General features: G+C 49.0%; 5 protein-coding genes across 5 annotated transcripts; 4 read left to right on the top strand and 1 right to left on the bottom strand.

The window, feature by feature from the left end:
• Positions 1–2,584: 2,584 nt before the first annotated feature.
• Positions 2,585–4,649, top strand: J7337_008031 (uncharacterized protein; the record flags this gene model as incomplete). The annotated part of the gene is made up of 2 exons (XM_044825657.1): positions 2,585–2,678; positions 2,773–4,649. The coding sequence occupies 2 exons, from the start codon at positions 2,585–2,587 to the stop codon at positions 4,647–4,649; spliced, it is 1,971 nt and encodes a 656-aa protein (XP_044678574.1).
• A 1,343-nt stretch (positions 4,650–5,992) lies between these two features.
• On the top strand, positions 5,993–6,442 carry J7337_008030 (uncharacterized protein; the record flags this gene model as incomplete). Its single annotated transcript, XM_044825656.1, has 1 exon — positions 5,993–6,442. The coding sequence occupies one exon, from the start codon at positions 5,993–5,995 to the stop codon at positions 6,440–6,442; it is 450 nt and encodes a 149-aa protein (XP_044678573.1).
• A 344-nt stretch (positions 6,443–6,786) lies between these two features.
• On the bottom strand, positions 6,787–7,551 carry J7337_008029 (uncharacterized protein; the record flags this gene model as incomplete). Its single annotated transcript, XM_044825655.1, has 1 exon — positions 6,787–7,551. The coding sequence occupies one exon, from the start codon at positions 7,549–7,551 to the stop codon at positions 6,787–6,789; it is 765 nt and encodes a 254-aa protein (XP_044678572.1).
• A 2,354-nt stretch (positions 7,552–9,905) lies between these two features.
• On the top strand, positions 9,906–13,301 carry J7337_008028 (uncharacterized protein; the record flags this gene model as incomplete). Its single annotated transcript, XM_044825654.1, has 5 exons — positions 9,906–11,246; positions 11,292–12,329; positions 12,381–12,482; positions 12,531–12,644; positions 12,693–13,301. 5 exons carry the CDS (start codon positions 9,906–9,908, stop codon positions 13,299–13,301), a joined length of 3,204 nt encoding a protein of 1,067 aa, XP_044678571.1.
• Positions 13,302–14,012: 711 nt separating this feature from the next.
• On the top strand, positions 14,013–16,481 carry J7337_008027 (uncharacterized protein; the record flags this gene model as incomplete). Its single annotated transcript, XM_044825653.1, has 7 exons — positions 14,013–14,527; positions 14,578–14,695; positions 14,748–14,835; positions 14,887–15,403; positions 15,449–15,770; positions 15,819–15,871; positions 15,920–16,481. 7 exons carry the CDS (start codon positions 14,013–14,015, stop codon positions 16,479–16,481), a joined length of 2,175 nt encoding a protein of 724 aa, XP_044678570.1.
• Between the last annotated feature and the right edge of the window lie 352 nt (positions 16,482–16,833).

The raw sequence follows: 16,833 nt of genomic DNA, 5'->3' as shown, positions 1-16,833 counted from the left end.
AAAACTGTTGGATTCGCTAGGCTCGGAGAGCCTGATGCCAGAAATGTAATAATCCCCGTCGAACAATATGCGTGACAGGGATATCCTTGAGCCGATGTCCGCGTTTTGTGGTCGCAAGACGATGTATTGAAATCCAAAAGATCGTGCACCCATCTCACTGGGAAGATAATTATGAGCATCTTCTATTATCGGGGTCCGTACAAATTGCCCAAGCTCGTATCGTTGTGAAATCACATCCTGCTCCACGCTTTGGCGGTCTTGAAGACACAAATCCTGGTTAAGAAGTGGCATCAACGATCTTGCCACAACATCGAGGCATAGCCAAATCCGGCGGCGATTGCGCATGTGGCCAGTTTCCGACTCGTCGCGTAAATTATACTTCAAGTCAAAGTAAAGCCTTCGCCAATTGAGCTTGGAGTCTGACTGTAGGCAAAGCTCGTGATCGAACGGAAAGAAGCCCATCTCTCTGTCAGCTGAAAAGCGGCTTTTCCAGAAGTCCTGCGGGAGATGGTCAGGGCTGGCCATCCTCGATACAAACTTTGATGAAAGTCGCAAGTTGCAAAGGTCTGTTGAATCCAGCATGGCGATTACCAAATGCACAATTTCAGGCGAGAGCCTTGCAAGTATATCCTCAGAAACCTGAAAGTTAGATGTGGTATGAGGCAGTTCGGAAACATCTTTGGTTGCCTGGGTCACAGACCCAAGAGCGAGCGTGGTAGGGTCGGCCAGGAGAAAGTTCCAGGACTCTGGCAGAATCAACGGTGACTTCCAGAATCTGAGGGCACCGCCAAAGTCATGGTTTGTGTAAGGAACTTTGAAGCGGTCATATGGCAGACAGTTGAGCAGCCGGAATAAAAGTTCTGCGACACGTTGCGGCTCTGCCTGGCTATCTTTGGACAAGGCAACCTTTTGTTGTAATAGCTGCCAGCAGGCTTCATGAAAAGCAAATGTCCATATCCTAGTCGGTGGTGAATAGTTCAAGTAGTGCCATGCCAATTCATGTTCCGGGCTCATATAAGATGTACCATGATCGCTGCTAGCCAAAAGAGCACTTCCATCGGAATAGCCGACACCGGTGAGGGTCACTGGTGACAATCCTCCATGAGACGTGACTGTGATCGAATAAGCATCCGGAACGACCGGAGCAAGAGCTTGCACTAACCTGCGCGGATTTCTTGCTTCCAATCGAGTCGCTTAGGAGGGTTACCTGGTAGCGAAGATCGGCATGGCACAAGGATGACCCTACAGAGAACACAGAAATGGTGCATGATGAGCTCGAAATGAGACTCTCCACCACCTTGCTCTGGGCGCCCCTCTAGGTTCCCAATTCTGTCGACGCCGGGCAAAGTATGAGATGAAGGGAAAGGAACAAGACCAAATGCTGGATGTGACCCCGGGGTAGTAATGCCTTAGGCACAAGCGCACTACTGTCTAGTGAGCAGTAACCCTAGGCTAAGCCAGGGGTCACAGAGATCTACAGGCCATGATGTACGCGCAGTAAAAGTACCTCTTGGCGCTTAATTCTCAGCTGGACTTGTTGCATACTGTATTATATTATATACATAATAGCTTAACATATAACCTTCTTTTCTGCATCTAACAGGGAGGCTCAATTCCTAGGTACTCATGAACCCGACATTGCGGGCGTTAAAAATGAGCCCAATGTACATCTTGACTTATTAACGCCATCTTTTCGCATGTCCGGCGCTTGTGTAAAAGTGCCATCGAGAAATCTAGGTTGAGATCTCGACTTAGAGATATCTAATCGATGCGGTTTCAAAGACGTCACAGCCTCCTAGGAAGTTCAAAAATTAAGGAGTCTCAATTTATTATTTATGTCTCAGGCACCTAACTCTCTTAACCAAATCCCAACCCAGATCAGGATAAGGAAAGCGGAAGAGCTCAACTTTTGGTTACTTAACAACTTGGGTCTGCTACGAATATTTCTAATAGTTTAGGACACGTTGGAACCAAGTTCTTTGCCGTGACTCTTCCTACTCCGAGGTCCCCTTCGGTATCGTCGGAATTTCCAAAGCCCTTGGACCCTTACAATATTCGCCTAACAATCCCTGTAGCCACAAGGCCAACGGCCTGATCCCAGCATGTTTTAGCCAGGGGCTCGGCAAGATCCACTCTCTATACTGGCCGTCGTCTCGCGGCACTGAATGATGCTTGAGGCTCGGTTGGATTTAGGGGCGGTTGTTATTTTTTGCAATTGTAATTAAGCAGATGAATCTAGTATATATTATTCTTTCTATTGCAGGTATCAACGTACTAACTTCGACTGTGTCAAAATTTAAGCTTGTCTCTCGCTTAACTTTTAAGATTGCTTCCTCGCTTCTGACAGTTTAAACCCGCTAGTCCTACACTATTGAACAGACTATCGATTTTCATTAAAGAAAATAATCATGAGCTGAGAAATACGGGCGAGAGTACGGAGTACGAAGGCTTCGGCTACGAAGATGCTTCTCGTTCCCATTTTTTGTTTTCTTTTCCTTTCTCATCTGCTTTTAGGGTGGTGCTTCATACCTCTCTCTCTCTCTCTCTCTCTCTCTCGGTCTTTACAAGTCTCTCGTTAAACACCATGCATTTCAAAGGAATTTCGTCAGTGGCTTTGGGCTTGTTGGTGGCGCATTCGGTTGTCGCAAGCCCGTGTAAACCGGTCACCTCGCGTGCCAGTAAGTTCAAGCCAATATTGAGTTGGCTGAGCTAGTGCCAAGCCACTGGAAATAACTTCATTGTCAGGTAAAAGGTCTTACTGACTGCGATTAGGCTCTACTGTCTTGACTACTGCTTCAAATTCTATAACATCTATCCCGACGTCGTCCTCAACAGGCTCTGAAACAACTGTCTTGGAGACAGCGTTGGCCCAGAGTGAGACTGCTAATACCGCGGAGACAAGTGTCACTGGTGCTGTTACAACCACTACGGTTGCCATCGATACAGTCACTACCAGTGCGAAGTCATCTACAGAGATTGGAATTTCTTCAAATGCGATTGGTACAAGTACCCTCGCCACTGAGGCTACGGCTGTACCTGAAGTTAGTACTTCCATGGCTGATGATACTACGAGTATCGCTGTCCCATCGACAGCTGGAAGCACTACCACCACCGATACAACGGAGGCTGGGGCAGTCACTGAAACTTCAACTACTATCGACACCACCGCAACTACCGCAAAGACAACAGCCGGGACTGAAACTACTAGTAGTGCAGTTGGTGCAACCACTACCTTAACTGAAACATCGCCTACAGATGGTTCAACAATTATTGTCGAGGAGAGCACAGCACAAACATCCGTGGATAGTACAACAATCACGGCCAAGGACACCGCTACATCTGTATCTGTGGACACCACGACGACAACTAATGAGAGCTCAACAACCACTGATAGCATCACATCTTCTTCAGAAGGCAGTACAACAGCCCAAGCAACAGATGATACTACCTCAGCCTCCAGTAGCGACACTACCGCAACCAGTGAAAGTATCATTGCTATTACGACTTCGTCCGAAGGTACTGCTACAACAACGTCTGGAGACAAAACGAGCAGTGATCAAGACACTACGACTACTATCGCGACTACATCTGAGAGTGGTGCTTCACCTGGCACGACTTCATCGGAAGATAGCACTACAACGACCAAGGATAGTACTTCTGCTATCAAAACATCAGAAGACAGTACTGCAACATCTGGGGACATCCCTACAACAACCGTCACAACGTCATCTGGAGGCAGAACTACATCATCCGAGGACAGCACTACCACTGAAGCAACTTCAGCAAAAGCCAGCATTCAAACATCTGGACTGGGCACAACAACTTCTGGTGACTGCACTACCGCCACTGTTACTTTATCAAAGGAGACCAGTACAACAACTGATGAAACGACTACTACCACTGCTACTGTGGAGGGCAGCACTACAACTTCTATAGAAAGTACTACAAGAGCTAAAGAAAGCACAACAACGGCTGAACAGAGTACTACAACGAGTGATGAGATCACTACCACCACTTCCGAGACAACTACCGCAGCGGGCACCACCACCACTGGCTGTCCTCCTCCAACCACCGTCCTCGCAGACCCAACACCTCTATTCACCTCAGGAGATTTCCACATGGACGAATACGACACCGTTAACCTCCCTTTCCCAGTCGGCATATATGGCCACCTCTCAAGCACAGTCTATGTTAGTACAATCGGCATGTTAACCCTCGTAGCCCCAGACAACTTCTACGAGGGTAACTACGAGCTGCCGTTTACTACATACTACCCATCGGTGGCTATCTTTCCATACTGGATTGAGTATATGTATATGATGTCCGATGTCTGCAACTCAGGCATCTCGTACGAGGTTTATCAGACGTCTAGGGGGCAGACATTCACTGTTGAGTACACCATGGGTGCGCTACGCGATGATGGTTCTACAGACACAGTTCACTTCACCGTTAGCTTGTATAAAGATCATCCTGGGTTGGTGAGATTCGTGTACTATCGCACTTATGCTGTTGACCACCCCACTGTTGGTGTCCAAGCTGGTGACGACTCTTACTCGCAGTACTCTTTTGGCATGGCGATACCAGAAAACTCCTACGTCGAGATTGATACGAGCAGTGGAGATGCTTTCACGACTAGTGGCCAGCTGTGATGAGAATACGGAGTTTTTGGATACATAGACAACAGCGTTATAGAATAATTGGAATATATAATCTGGTAGATCGCATGCGACCCCACCGTTGTATCGCAAGATATCAAAGTTGCCGTATTCATTTCCAATGCTCAAGAAACATGCATCTCATTGATAACATTGCCTTCTAATTGTACCAGAACCAATTGCCATCAACATGGCATAAGGGTCATCTGATCTAAAGATATCGGCATTACTCAGTACAGCAGCGGCCGACTCCAAGGTATCACAGATATAAGCCCTGTCTCTCAATCTGCAGGATCATCAGTATTGGCCCGAAGGCCCGTTCTGTGTCGCCTGCCAGCCAATCGCGACTGTGAACCCTGTCAGTCAGCGGGAACTGTTGTGCGTTTCCGAATCGACCCTTTTCCGTATTTGGTATGGCAGGTTGGATTACGATGCGGATCGTGCGCGTAGATAGAGATGCGTATCAAGCTTGTTTTTAGTTGTATCATTTGATTGATACCTTAAGCTTATGATATTTAAGCATCATTCAACCTCTAAAGCAGCTTTGTCTATAGATTTCTAGGTACTGTTATGTGCGTTGCCAATCACCTCTCGGGCGTAATCTTGCTGAATTGACAGATGGTTTATTACTTAGACTGAGAGAGAGAGTATTGCTTCATGTCCCGAACTTCTTTGCCGCTGGTGATCAAATCGCCCCCGTAGCTGATATCCAGAATTGATTGTGTCAGATGCAAATACTACCTTCTCAATTGATTCAGACAAAAGTCTTGGTCAGCAGAAGAACTTCTGTAGTTTTCGTTTAGTCCCAATTCTCTTCCCGCCGAAGGATTCCTTGGCAACATAAATCCCATCAGCCTAGAATCAAACCCGCCACTAACACCATCGTGAATAACCTCACGTTCGGCCCCCAACTTAGTCTCGATCAGTCGATACTAATCAGATACGACGCTGAGCATCTCCAATACCATGGTTACGAGAAAATGCAGAGCCAATGTTATGGTAACAGTGAATGCAGAGGCGGGTTGACGTTGCTTCACCTTCCACTTTGGGTCTAGATCCTAGGCGAAAGGAGCACGAGGAGCAAAAGTGCCAGACTTATCGATGGACCGACTTCCGAAAATGTGTTGAGGGAGCTTATTTTGGATGTATCTTGCTAGGATCTTTTGATCGGGCTATCGCGTTCACTGTGGAGGTGGAGATATCGTTGTGTTGATCATGAAGATTCAAGTATAAAAGATCAAGACTCTAGCCTTTGAGTATCAGTTCCTCTCAACTCAAACCCATCAAACAAACCAATAACGAATATCTTCTCTTCTCACAACTCATCAACCGCCAAAATGAAGTTCCTCCCCCTCGCAGTCGCCCTCTTCGCAACCCTCACCGTCGCCGCCCCCTCCTCACCAAGCGACATCCAAGCCCGCGCCTGCGTCTGCAAGAAAGTCGGCGACGACTGGATCTGCACCGGCACAAAGTGCTACGACAAAGTCAAGCGCGATCTCGTCCCCCGCCAGTGCTCATGCCACAAGATCGGCGACGAGTGGCTCTGCGGCGGGCCCAAGTGTCCCCGCGATCTTCCCGAGGAGAACAAGCTTGAGAAGAGACAGTGTTCGTGCCACAAGGTTGGAGATGAGTGGCTGTGCGGTGGTCCCAAGTGTCCGAGAAGTCTCCCCGCTGAGGAAATGGGATTGGAGAAGAGGCAGTGTTCTTGTAAGAAGGTTGCTGGGGAGTGGATTTGCAGTGGACGGAAGTGTCCTCGGGATTTATCGCATCTTATGGGTGAGGAGTAGGTCCCTGTTCGGTGAAGATAAGTGTTGAGTAAGTGGTCTCATTAGATACGCTTTGTTCGGAGGCTGACACATTGCTAGACCCCATTCATTATTGCCAAGCTGGAACCATCCGGTCAATCATCAGTAAAATCCACATATGCAGTATTGGGGCCTTGGCAAGAACTGGCCGATGGTACAATCACGGATAGTATCTCAAGAATATATGACTTACAATCTGAAACGTAATGGCTTGTGCTTGATATCAGTAGCGAAATGAAGGATGTACACTAGCTCGTGTAACAATCCTCCCAACTGCCAGCTAAGAATCGAGTAAAAATTCAATCCCGTATTCTTCATTTGTGCTGCTATGTATGAATGATATCAAGATCAGGCTCTCTCTCTCCCCGTTTGACCTTCCAAGCCGCACTGTGACTTAATCGCACAAGCTCCATAACAAACTCACTAATTTCCTGAATATGCTCAATCTCCTCCATCGGAAGCCTATCAGAAGGAATTTTCCGTGTGATTTTGCTTATCGACGATAAGATATGCAGATCATCATCCGCCGAAGAACCAAGCGGGTGAATAAGAATGTTCATGAAAAGTGGCATCGCAGCCATAGGCGCATAGTGCGATACCATCCACAACGCGTCTTCTTCCCAGAGTTCCACTATTTGGTCCAGGATTCGGAAGATGGAACGACTCGCCTCGATGGAAAGATCAGCGCTGGATTCAACTACGCTATGGAGATCATCTGGAAGATTCTCCTCGAAATCGCCACATTTTCGAACTAGGGTGTGGATGTTGATGATGGTGAAGAGGTAATCGAGCTGCAGGTTTATGAAATATGTCCTCTCCTTCATCCGATCTCTCACACTCAGAGATGCAGGGACTCCGAACACCAAATCTGATGAGATGGATAACCGCGGTCGATAGCTTGAACTGATTGATAAGCGCCATTCTTCAAGCTCATCGTCAAGCTGTCGAACATGTGCGAGGAGTTCACCCTCCGTGTACTTGAAGGCTCGTGGAGAACATAGAATGTTGCTTGCGTTTTCCTTGATTCTCGCGAGATTTGTATCTCGCGGAAGAGTATGATACCATAGTGTCTGATCTTCGGCATCACTCATATCGCAGTGATCTGAATTTAGTAGTGGTGGTTTATCTGTTCGCAAAGACATGTCCTTGTCGTAGCAATAGCAGATCCAGAATAATCTCCGGATGTGAAGCCTTGTTTGGTCGTCGAATGTTGGGATGTGTTGGGGGAAGATTGCCGGTCGTGACGGAGGGAAATGACCGCCGAGATCACATACCATGCGACAGGCGCTGGCAAAACTGACTGCTGCTTCACGGCATTGTCCTCTGGTCTTTTGACTTGCCCACTGATTTCGTCAGCCTCATTCACGATCTTGACGGTTCTTGTCACTCACCAGAAGAAGAGTTCCCTGCAGGCTGTCCAAGCTAGTGATACCACTCACAATCCCCAACAACCTCGAGGCCTCATTCACACAATCCCTCGGCTCAAAAGAAAATCCCAACTGCTGAGCATCAGTCGTCCTCACAATAAGAGCAATCATAGCCCAAAGACAAGCCTCAGCAGGCGCACTCCTCCCCAAATCACCAACCCCCTCATCAAAGGCCCTGCTCAGTGTCCCCTCAAAGAGGCCCCGCTCCAGAAACGGAAAGATAACAGCTGTTTTAGACTTGAAAAATAACTCAACGACATGCGCGCAGATAGCCCTAGGGGGCAGAACCCTCGCCGTTTCAGAAAATGAAACAGGGCCAAGCGGCGGCGCAGGATTGCCGAAAATGTCGAAATTCTCGAGAAATACGCGCTCCCCTGCACCGTCTGAGATCCACTGCCAGCCGCGATCTGAGAGAATGCCTATTCCCTTGAAATACCAGTTTGTCCCGATGTGGCAGCGACATAATTTGTAAACGGTCTTGGAGCGTATTGTTGGCGATACACCAATCGGACTTATCACCGGCTGACGAGTAACTGGGGACGAAGCGAAACGAAGACTTGTTGGTTCAGACCATGGTGAGGGGCCTCCAATGGACATGTTTGTGCTATTCGTCAAAGCTGTTTGAAGCGCCTCCTCGAGCGTTTCCACGCGACGTGATAGTTCCTGGACGACATCGGAAGTAGTTCTAAAAGCGTCAGTCTGAAGCACCCAATGGAACGGTTCACCCCTTGGCAGTCACAGCAGTCAAAAAAAAACAAGCTTACCTTTTGTTTGGGTCCTTCTGGATCACTCTATCAAAGGTGCATGTGAGCCCCTGGCTGTCGCACCAGTCACACGGATCACCCTGCGTTTTGATCAGGCATTGAATCTATAACAGAGTGTTATTATAATGGTCTGATGTCATGGAGGGAAACAAAACATGTTTTTACTGTACCTTTCGCTTATAGCATGTGTCGCAGGCTCGTCGGGGAGGCATTGCGAGGGGGGATGCAATGCAAGTGTAATCGGAGAGACGGAAGTGAGATGGGGAGAGATTGACGGAGAGGCGGGTTTCCGTGGGGCAGAAAATGCATGTGTAATGCAGTGAAATGTGATGTGTTGGTGCTAGAGACCTAGTGTAAGCGGTACAGTTGGCACGTGGATCTGCTGAATAGTGTTAGCGAGACAGGGATCAAGATCAAATCGTTAGTGATTGTCTCTGGCGCATTTACCGCTGAGGCCTGAGAGGGGAACATCTACTGCGCGTGTCCCTTCAAAGTGCAATTGAGAGACAAAGGTGGTTGAAAAGGACAGAACAAGCTTGAAGCATCCAGACAAGTCGACGTTTCATCCCAATCCCAAAATCTCGATCTGTCAAAACAGGCCTCCCAAGGTACAGGGTAGCATAAAGTGCTGTAACCTAAACCTAAGCGTAAACCTTGGTCCTGGGTACGATCGGATCAGCGCTGGAATTGCTTCACGTAATGACAACGACAAGCGAGATGTTGTGATATTGCGGGGGGGGTCTGATAATTACAACACATACCCGTCACTAAATAAGCTTGATTGGGCGGTATCATCGATGGAGGCAGTGCAGATGCAGCAGAAACAAGATCAAGCTATGGTCAGAGCTCAAGCTATTCATTTCCGTCTCCGATTACATAACCCACCGCCCTCAGCTTTTACTGGGTATCATTGGCTGGTGAAAAGAGCTCCCCTGCAGATCTTAGCTCCATTGAGACCTCGGACTTCCGTTGTCCGATGATATAAGCCAATGTTTCGTTTATCAGATCTTTTAGAGTTGATTAATTGGTGGGACTGTACACCTCTTGTTGGTAACCGACAACAGCTCCCCCTGTATCTTCTCAAACTAAGCTTTTTAAGTGTACACGGAAAATGATGTTAGCTAGGTGATGCACATTAGATATAAAGTGAAAAAAACCCCACGGCCTCAAGCACCATGACTCACCCGTCGCAGCTCACTGGTTTGGAGCTCACATCATTCCTCTACTATATCTATTCTGCCAAGGGCCGCTACAATGTCTGGCCATCTTGACCCCAAAGCCCTACTGGATCCTCGCCAGCGCTCCATCAGCGAAGTAGGCACCATATCATCCGCCGGCGACACCACCGTTGTTCCTAGCATCAACACCGCTGAAATTCCCCAATATCTCGATGCTGGCAACGAGAAGCGCTTCCCTCACGATCCCAACAATCCCTTCAATCATAGCCCTGAGGTCTTGAACCAATTGCTCGACCCCAAGTCCCTCGATGTCCTCAAGGGGCTCGGCGGGCTGCCGGGCTTGGCGCGCAGTCTCAATGTTGATCTGAAAGCTGGTCTCAGCGTCGATGAGCTGAATAACCAGAACTGTCCGCGTATCAAAGTCTTTGGTCGCAATCAGCTTCCAGCCAAGAAACCAAAGTCTATTTGGCGATTGGCATGGATTACGTTCCAGGAAGCGGTGCTGATCATGTTGACTGTTGCCGGTACTATTTCTCTTGCACTTGGTTTATATGAGACTTTTGGTGTAAAGCATCAGCCTGGCGATCCTACGCCCGTTGATTGGGTTGAAGGCGTTGCGATTCTAGGCGCTGTTCTCATCGTTGTGGTTGTTGCTTCGCATAACGATTGGCAGAAAGAAAAGGCGTTTGTGAAGCTCAACACCAAGAAGGATGATCGTGAGGTCAAGGTTGTCAGATCTGGCAAGTCAATGCTTGTCAATGTCGCTGATGTCGTTGTTGGCGATGTTTTGAACCTTGAGCCTGGTGATTTGATCCCTGCCGATGGTATCTTCATCGATGGCCACAACGTCAAATGCGACGAGTCGACTGTCACTGGCGAGTCTGACGCCTTGAAGAAGACGCCTGGTGCGAAGTGCTTCGTCGACGACCCTATGCGCACTAAGGAGCCTGATCCTTTCATCATCTCTGGATCTCGTGTCCTTGAGGGCATGGGTACCTTTGTTGTTACCTCCGTCGGTGTCAACAGCAGCTTCGGCAAGATCATGATGTCTGTCCGAACAGACATTGAGTCTACACCTCTCCAGAAGAAACTCGAAGGTCTTGCCGTCGCTATTGCCAAGCTTGGTGGTGGTGCTTCACTCCTCATGTTCTTCATTCTGCTCTTCCGCTTCTGTGCTTCTCTTCCTGGTGATGATAGACCAGCTGAGGAGAAGGCTTCTACTTTTGTTGATCTTCTCGTCGTGGCTATTGCCATCATTGCTGTCGCTGTTCCTGAGGGTTTGCCTCTGGCTGTCACTCTTGCGCTTGCCTTTGCGACGACACGTCTCTTGAAGGAGAACAACCTCGTTCGTGTCCTCAGAGCGTGTGAGACCATGGGTAACGCGACTTGCATTTGCTCCGACAAGACAGGAACCTTGGTACGTAACACTCTCCCAGCACAATGCCGTCTTCTAACATCTTAGACCACGAATAAAATGACGGTCACCGCCGGCCGTTTCGGTTCCTCGACCTTCACATCCGACATCCCCACCTGGGCAACAACCCTCTCCCCCTCAACCCGCAAACTCATCACACAATCCGTCGCCATAAACTCCACCGCCTTCGAGGGCACCAACGAAGGCGACGCCCCCTTCATCGGCTCCAAGACCGAAACCGCGCTGCTCCAACTCGCCAAAGACCATCTCGGAATGCAGTCCCTCTCCGAAGCACGAGCGAACGAACAAATCGTCCTCATCGAGCCCTTCAACTCCGTCAAGAAGTACATGCTGGCCGTGATTAAGGTCCAGGCTGGATACAGGGTTCTCATCAAGGGTGCTTCGGAGATCATGGTTAGCTTCTGCTCTACTGAGGTTAACCCGGCGACTGGTGCTGTTGAGGCTTTGGATCGCAAGGCGGCTGATGATGCGATCATGGCCTTTGCGAGGAAGTCGCTTCGTACTATTGGGTTGGTGTACAAGGATTTTGAGGAGATGCCTGATCTTGAGAATCTTGGTGATTTGACGCTTCTTGGTATCGTCGGTATTCAAGATCCTGTTCGAGAAGGTGTCCCTCAAGCTGTGCAGAATGCCAGACGCGCTGGCGTCGTTACTCGCATGGTTACGGGTGATAACCTCGTCACAGCACGAGCTATCGCCACAGAGTGCGGTATCTTCACCGACGGCATCGTCATGGAAGGTCCTGACTTCCGCAAGCTTTCCGAGGAAGAGCTTGACAAAGTTATCCCCCGTCTTCAAGTCCTGGCCCGTTCTTCACCTGACGACAAGCGTATTCTTGTTACGCGTCTCAAGGTCTTGGGCGAAACAGTCGCTGTGACTGGCGATGGTACTAACGATGCACCTGCTCTTAAGGCCGCGGATATCGGATTCTCTATGGGTATTTCGGGGACAGAGGTTGCGAAGGAGGCGTCTGAGATTATCCTTATGGATGATAACTTTGCTTCCATCATTACTGCGCTGAAGTGGGGGCGTGCTGTCAATGATGCGGTGCAGAAGTTCTTACAGGTATGTTTTCACTTTCCAGCGATTAAGTTGAATTCTTGCTAACTTGTAAAGTTCCAAATCACCGTCAACATCACCGCCGTTCTGTTGTCTTTCGTCACATCGATGTATGACGATAAGATGGAGCCTATTCTCAAGGCAGTCCAACTTCTCTGGGTAAGTCATAATCATCTTAGGACGTCTTCGTGTTACTAACCTCTGCAGATCAACCTTATCATGGACACCATGGCTGCCCTCGCCTTAGCCACCGACCCTCCCACAGACTCTATCCTCGACCGACCTCCCCAACCCAAGTCCGCCCCACTCATCACCATGAACGTAAGTCAACTCTCACCTCCCTTTCGCCTTCGCCACTAACAAACCCAGATGTGGAAGATGATCATCGGCCAGTCCATCTTCCAAGTCGTCGTCGTCCTGGTTCTCTACTTCGCCGGTGACTCCATCCTCGGTTACAACACCTCCATCGCCGCCGAAAAGCTCCAACTCGACACCATAATCTTCAACATGTTCGTGTGGATGCAGATCTTCAACGAGCTCAACTGCCGCCGTCTCGACAACAAGTTCAACGTTTTCGTCGGCATCCACCGCAACCTGTTCTTCATCCTCATCAACGCCATCATGATCGGTCTCCAGATCGGAATCATCTTCATAGGAGGCCGTGTGTTTGACATTGACACTGATGGTCTGAATGGTGTGCAGTGGGCGATTTCTATCCTTATTGCGGCGTTTAGTCTGCCGTGGGGTGTGCTGGTTAGGATATTCCCTGATGAGTGGTTTGCAAAGGTTGTGTTTTTCTTTGCGCCACCTTTTGTGTGGGCTTATAACTGCATGGCGAGGGGTTGGGGTAGGTTCATGAGGTTGTTTAGGAAGAGCAAGAAGGCGGATGATGAGGAGGATGGAAGTTCTCTGGAGGAGAGGGAGAGTAAGGAGAAGTCTCATGGTGCTGGGCCCATGATTGTTGAGCCTAGGAACTAAGTCATGAGATAGTTGGTGATATTGTATGGGGAAGGTTGGTAAAATTGGATATCTGTGAGGAACAAAAGCAAAGGATGGGACAGGTGTAACATGTTGAACATTTATGGCGATGGCCTGGCGTTGAATAGAGGAACAAATAGCGATAGCACTTTCATTGAATGACCTTGAAACTTCGATTATATCATGACTTCATTAATCTCCATTGGTCAATGAGCGCTGAACACTGCATATCAATAGACCAGTGGACTGGGCAAAGGTCCCTCTCAACAACCGAAAATAGCCTAATAAACAACCCAGATAACCAACAAACATAAACCGGGTCCAGCCCACACGATAAACACCTCAAAAAACAAGCTTAAACACAATAAACTCACGGAATCCTCGGACTATCAAAAAAGTTCCTCAACCCCGCATCATCATGATACGACGCTACGCGGTGATCAAGCCCCAACACGGAAGGTCAACCAGAGCCAAGCAATTCCTCGTCGTATGACGCAACATCTTATCGTGATCCTCATGGTAGTTTTGTGCTCTCGTGAACTTGACATTCCTCTTTCAGAGATGCGGTGTAAGCGCTAGCTTATCGTGACTGGGTGTAAGTCGAAATCCCCCGCACGAGGTTTGCCAAGGATGCTTTGAGGGGTAGTATAAATATGATATAGTTTCTGCTGGTGTAGAGGGATTTGTCACGATCGCTGAAGTACGTTGAAAATGGTTAGGAACTTGGCTGCTTGTCTTGCTGCTGCGGCGTGTGTATACGCTTGTCTCCCCGACAAAGACGAACTCTCCGCTCTTCGAGCCCGTCGCTCATCACAAACTTCTCAAAGTCGTCATCTCAAGCGCGATGTCGTAGAATTCCCTCCCGTCCTCACTGAAGTCGAAACTCTGCTCGTTAATTCCTTCGATAACAACTCCATCTCAGACTGGTCCCTCTACTACACCTCTGGCTATCGTCTCGCAGGGCATAACAGATCACAAGCGGAGTGGACGCAGAAGAAGTGGATCGACGCAGGTTGGGAGTCTTGGATTGATGAGTATTGGATCACGTATACGGAGCCAATTGAGAGTACGCTTAGTTTGAAGAGGCCTGATGGGAGTGTGCATGAGGTTCAGAGGCTGGAGGACAAGTTGGATGTTGATGAGCAGACGAGGAATCCGAATGAGCAGGTTGCGTATCATGCGCTTTCTGGTAGTGGGAGGGTCAATGCTGAATATGTTTACGTGGGGTAAGGGTATGACCTTGAGGTTTCACCGGCATGGCTAATGGTAGTGATAGGCGTGGCTCGAGGGAGGATTATCAGAAGCTCAAGGATCTTGGTGTTGAGCTGAAGGGGAAGATTGCCCTGGCTCAGTATGGCGGCGCGAACCGTGGAGTCAAGATCAAGAACGCTGAGGTGAGTTTGTCTCTCGATCGATCATGAAGAACCGGAGACTAATTTACGACAGGCTCACGGCATGATTGGAACTATTCTCTACACCGACCCCCTTGAGGATGGTGAGATCACAGAAGCCAACGGTTACCTGCCATACCCAGGTCAGTATCATACACACTCCTCCAATATCAGCACATGTTAACACATCTCAGACGGCCCTGCTCGTCACCCCTCCTCCATCCAAAGAGGCAGCACCCGCTGGGGCTCCCTCTCCTTCGGCGACCCCTCAACAATAGGCTACGCCTCCCACAAAGACTCTCCCCGCGCCGACATAACCCCCTACGGCCCTTCCATCCCATCAATCCCCATCTCCCCCCGTGACGGCCTTCAACTTCTTCACGCCCTCGACAACCACGGTCTCTCTGCCGAAACAGTGAACAGGACTAACTACAAGGGCGCATTTTCAAATGTTACGTATCATAGTGGTCCTGCACCAGGAGCTACGCTCAATCTTGTGAATATCATGGATACGAGGCTTGAACCGGCGTGGGATGTTATTGCTTCGATTAATGGCACGAATGAGGATGAGTATGTCATTATTGGTAATCATAGAGATGGGTGGACGGCTGGTGGTGCGGCGGATGCGGTGTCGGGTGGTGCGTTGCTTATTGAGATGGCCAAGGCCTTTGGTAAGCTCGTCGAGAACGGATGGAAGCCTCGTCGTACAATGTAAGTCGTTCCAACCCAATCCAAGCTCAAGACTAACAAATGCAGTATTCTAGCTTCGTGGGACGCTGAAGAGTTTGGTCTCATGGGCAGCACCGAATGGGTCGAGGACCATCTTCCGGAACTGATTGAAAAGACAGTTGCGTATATCAACCTCGACACTGCTGTTTCTGGTCCAAGAGCCGAGATTGTTGGATCAGGTGAGATCCAGACTATTGCTATTGAGACGATGAAGAAGATTATCTTCCCTGAGGGTTATGGCGCTGGACCGACGCTGTATGATGCTTGGTTTAATGCGACTGAGGGTGTTTTGCCTGCTATGGGTAGTGGAAGTGACTATGCTGCTTTCTACCATAACGGAATCACTTCTGTGAGTGCAAGGTGAAATCTAGATGGGGATTTGACTGACTGTTTGCAGCTTGATATTGCTGGAGGTCCTGGTCCTAAAGATTCTGTTTACGCATACCATACGTGAGTATCTCCATTCTGCTTACCATGGTAATGACTTACATGATTCAGTCTCTACGATACACATCGCTGGATGAGTGAATATGCAGACCCAGGCTTCCACCTCCACGCAGCAATGGGTCAATTCGTGACTCTCCTGACCTACCACATCGCCGACGATCCCCTCATCCCCTTTGATCTCACTCACGCCGGCACCGCCCTTCGTGACATTTTCGAAGATCTCGAAGAAAAGCTCACCGACCGCTTCCCCTCTTACGACCTTGACCTCACGCCCCTCTCCTCGGCAGTATCGTCCTTTGAAGAAGCAGGAAAGCGCATTTCTACGCTAGCCAAGCAAGCTGTAGCCTTGAACGATACTGTTCTGTTGGGTGCTGTTAATTCAGCGTACAAAGCCTTCAGTAGAGGCTTCGCGAGCGAGGGATTGCTGCCGGGTAGATTCTCATTTTACAATGTTGTTAGTGCGCCAGGGTTGGATAGTGGTTATGGTGCAGATGTTTTCCCGGCGGTGCAGGATAGTTTGGATCAGGGGAATTTGACGCAGGCTGAGGAGTGGGTTGAAAGGAGTGCGAAGGCTGTTTTGAGGGCTGCTGAGATTCTGAAGGTTGGAGAGTGAGGTGCTGTTTGAGCTGCTCTTATGATGGAGGGGCAGAAGCTAGCTCATAGCCTCGATAGACGCCATTAAAAGCGTGTTTAATTGAGTAAATTGCTTGCATTATGCTGTGCGTCGTTACTGTTACTCACAGATTTAAGCGATAACGCCACATCATCTGCATTCGATAAGCGACAGCACGTCAGACTCAACCTGGGGGACGGTGAAATGAACACGATGGCATCAGCCAGCCCCCAACACTGACCCGTGAGCGAACCACTAGAACCAGGACCATAGGGCTGATCAGTTCATTTTCTGGTGCCTGGAAGACAAGCAACACAGCCCATGCAACAACGGCCATCACGAGCGAATCACA

This window comes from Fusarium musae, chromosome 6 (genome assembly GCF_019915245.1).
Source record: "Fusarium musae strain F31 chromosome 6, whole genome shotgun sequence".
Lineage (NCBI taxonomy): Eukaryota > Fungi > Ascomycota > Sordariomycetes > Hypocreales > Nectriaceae > Fusarium > Fusarium musae.
This window is presented reverse-complemented; position numbering and strand designations above follow the sequence as displayed.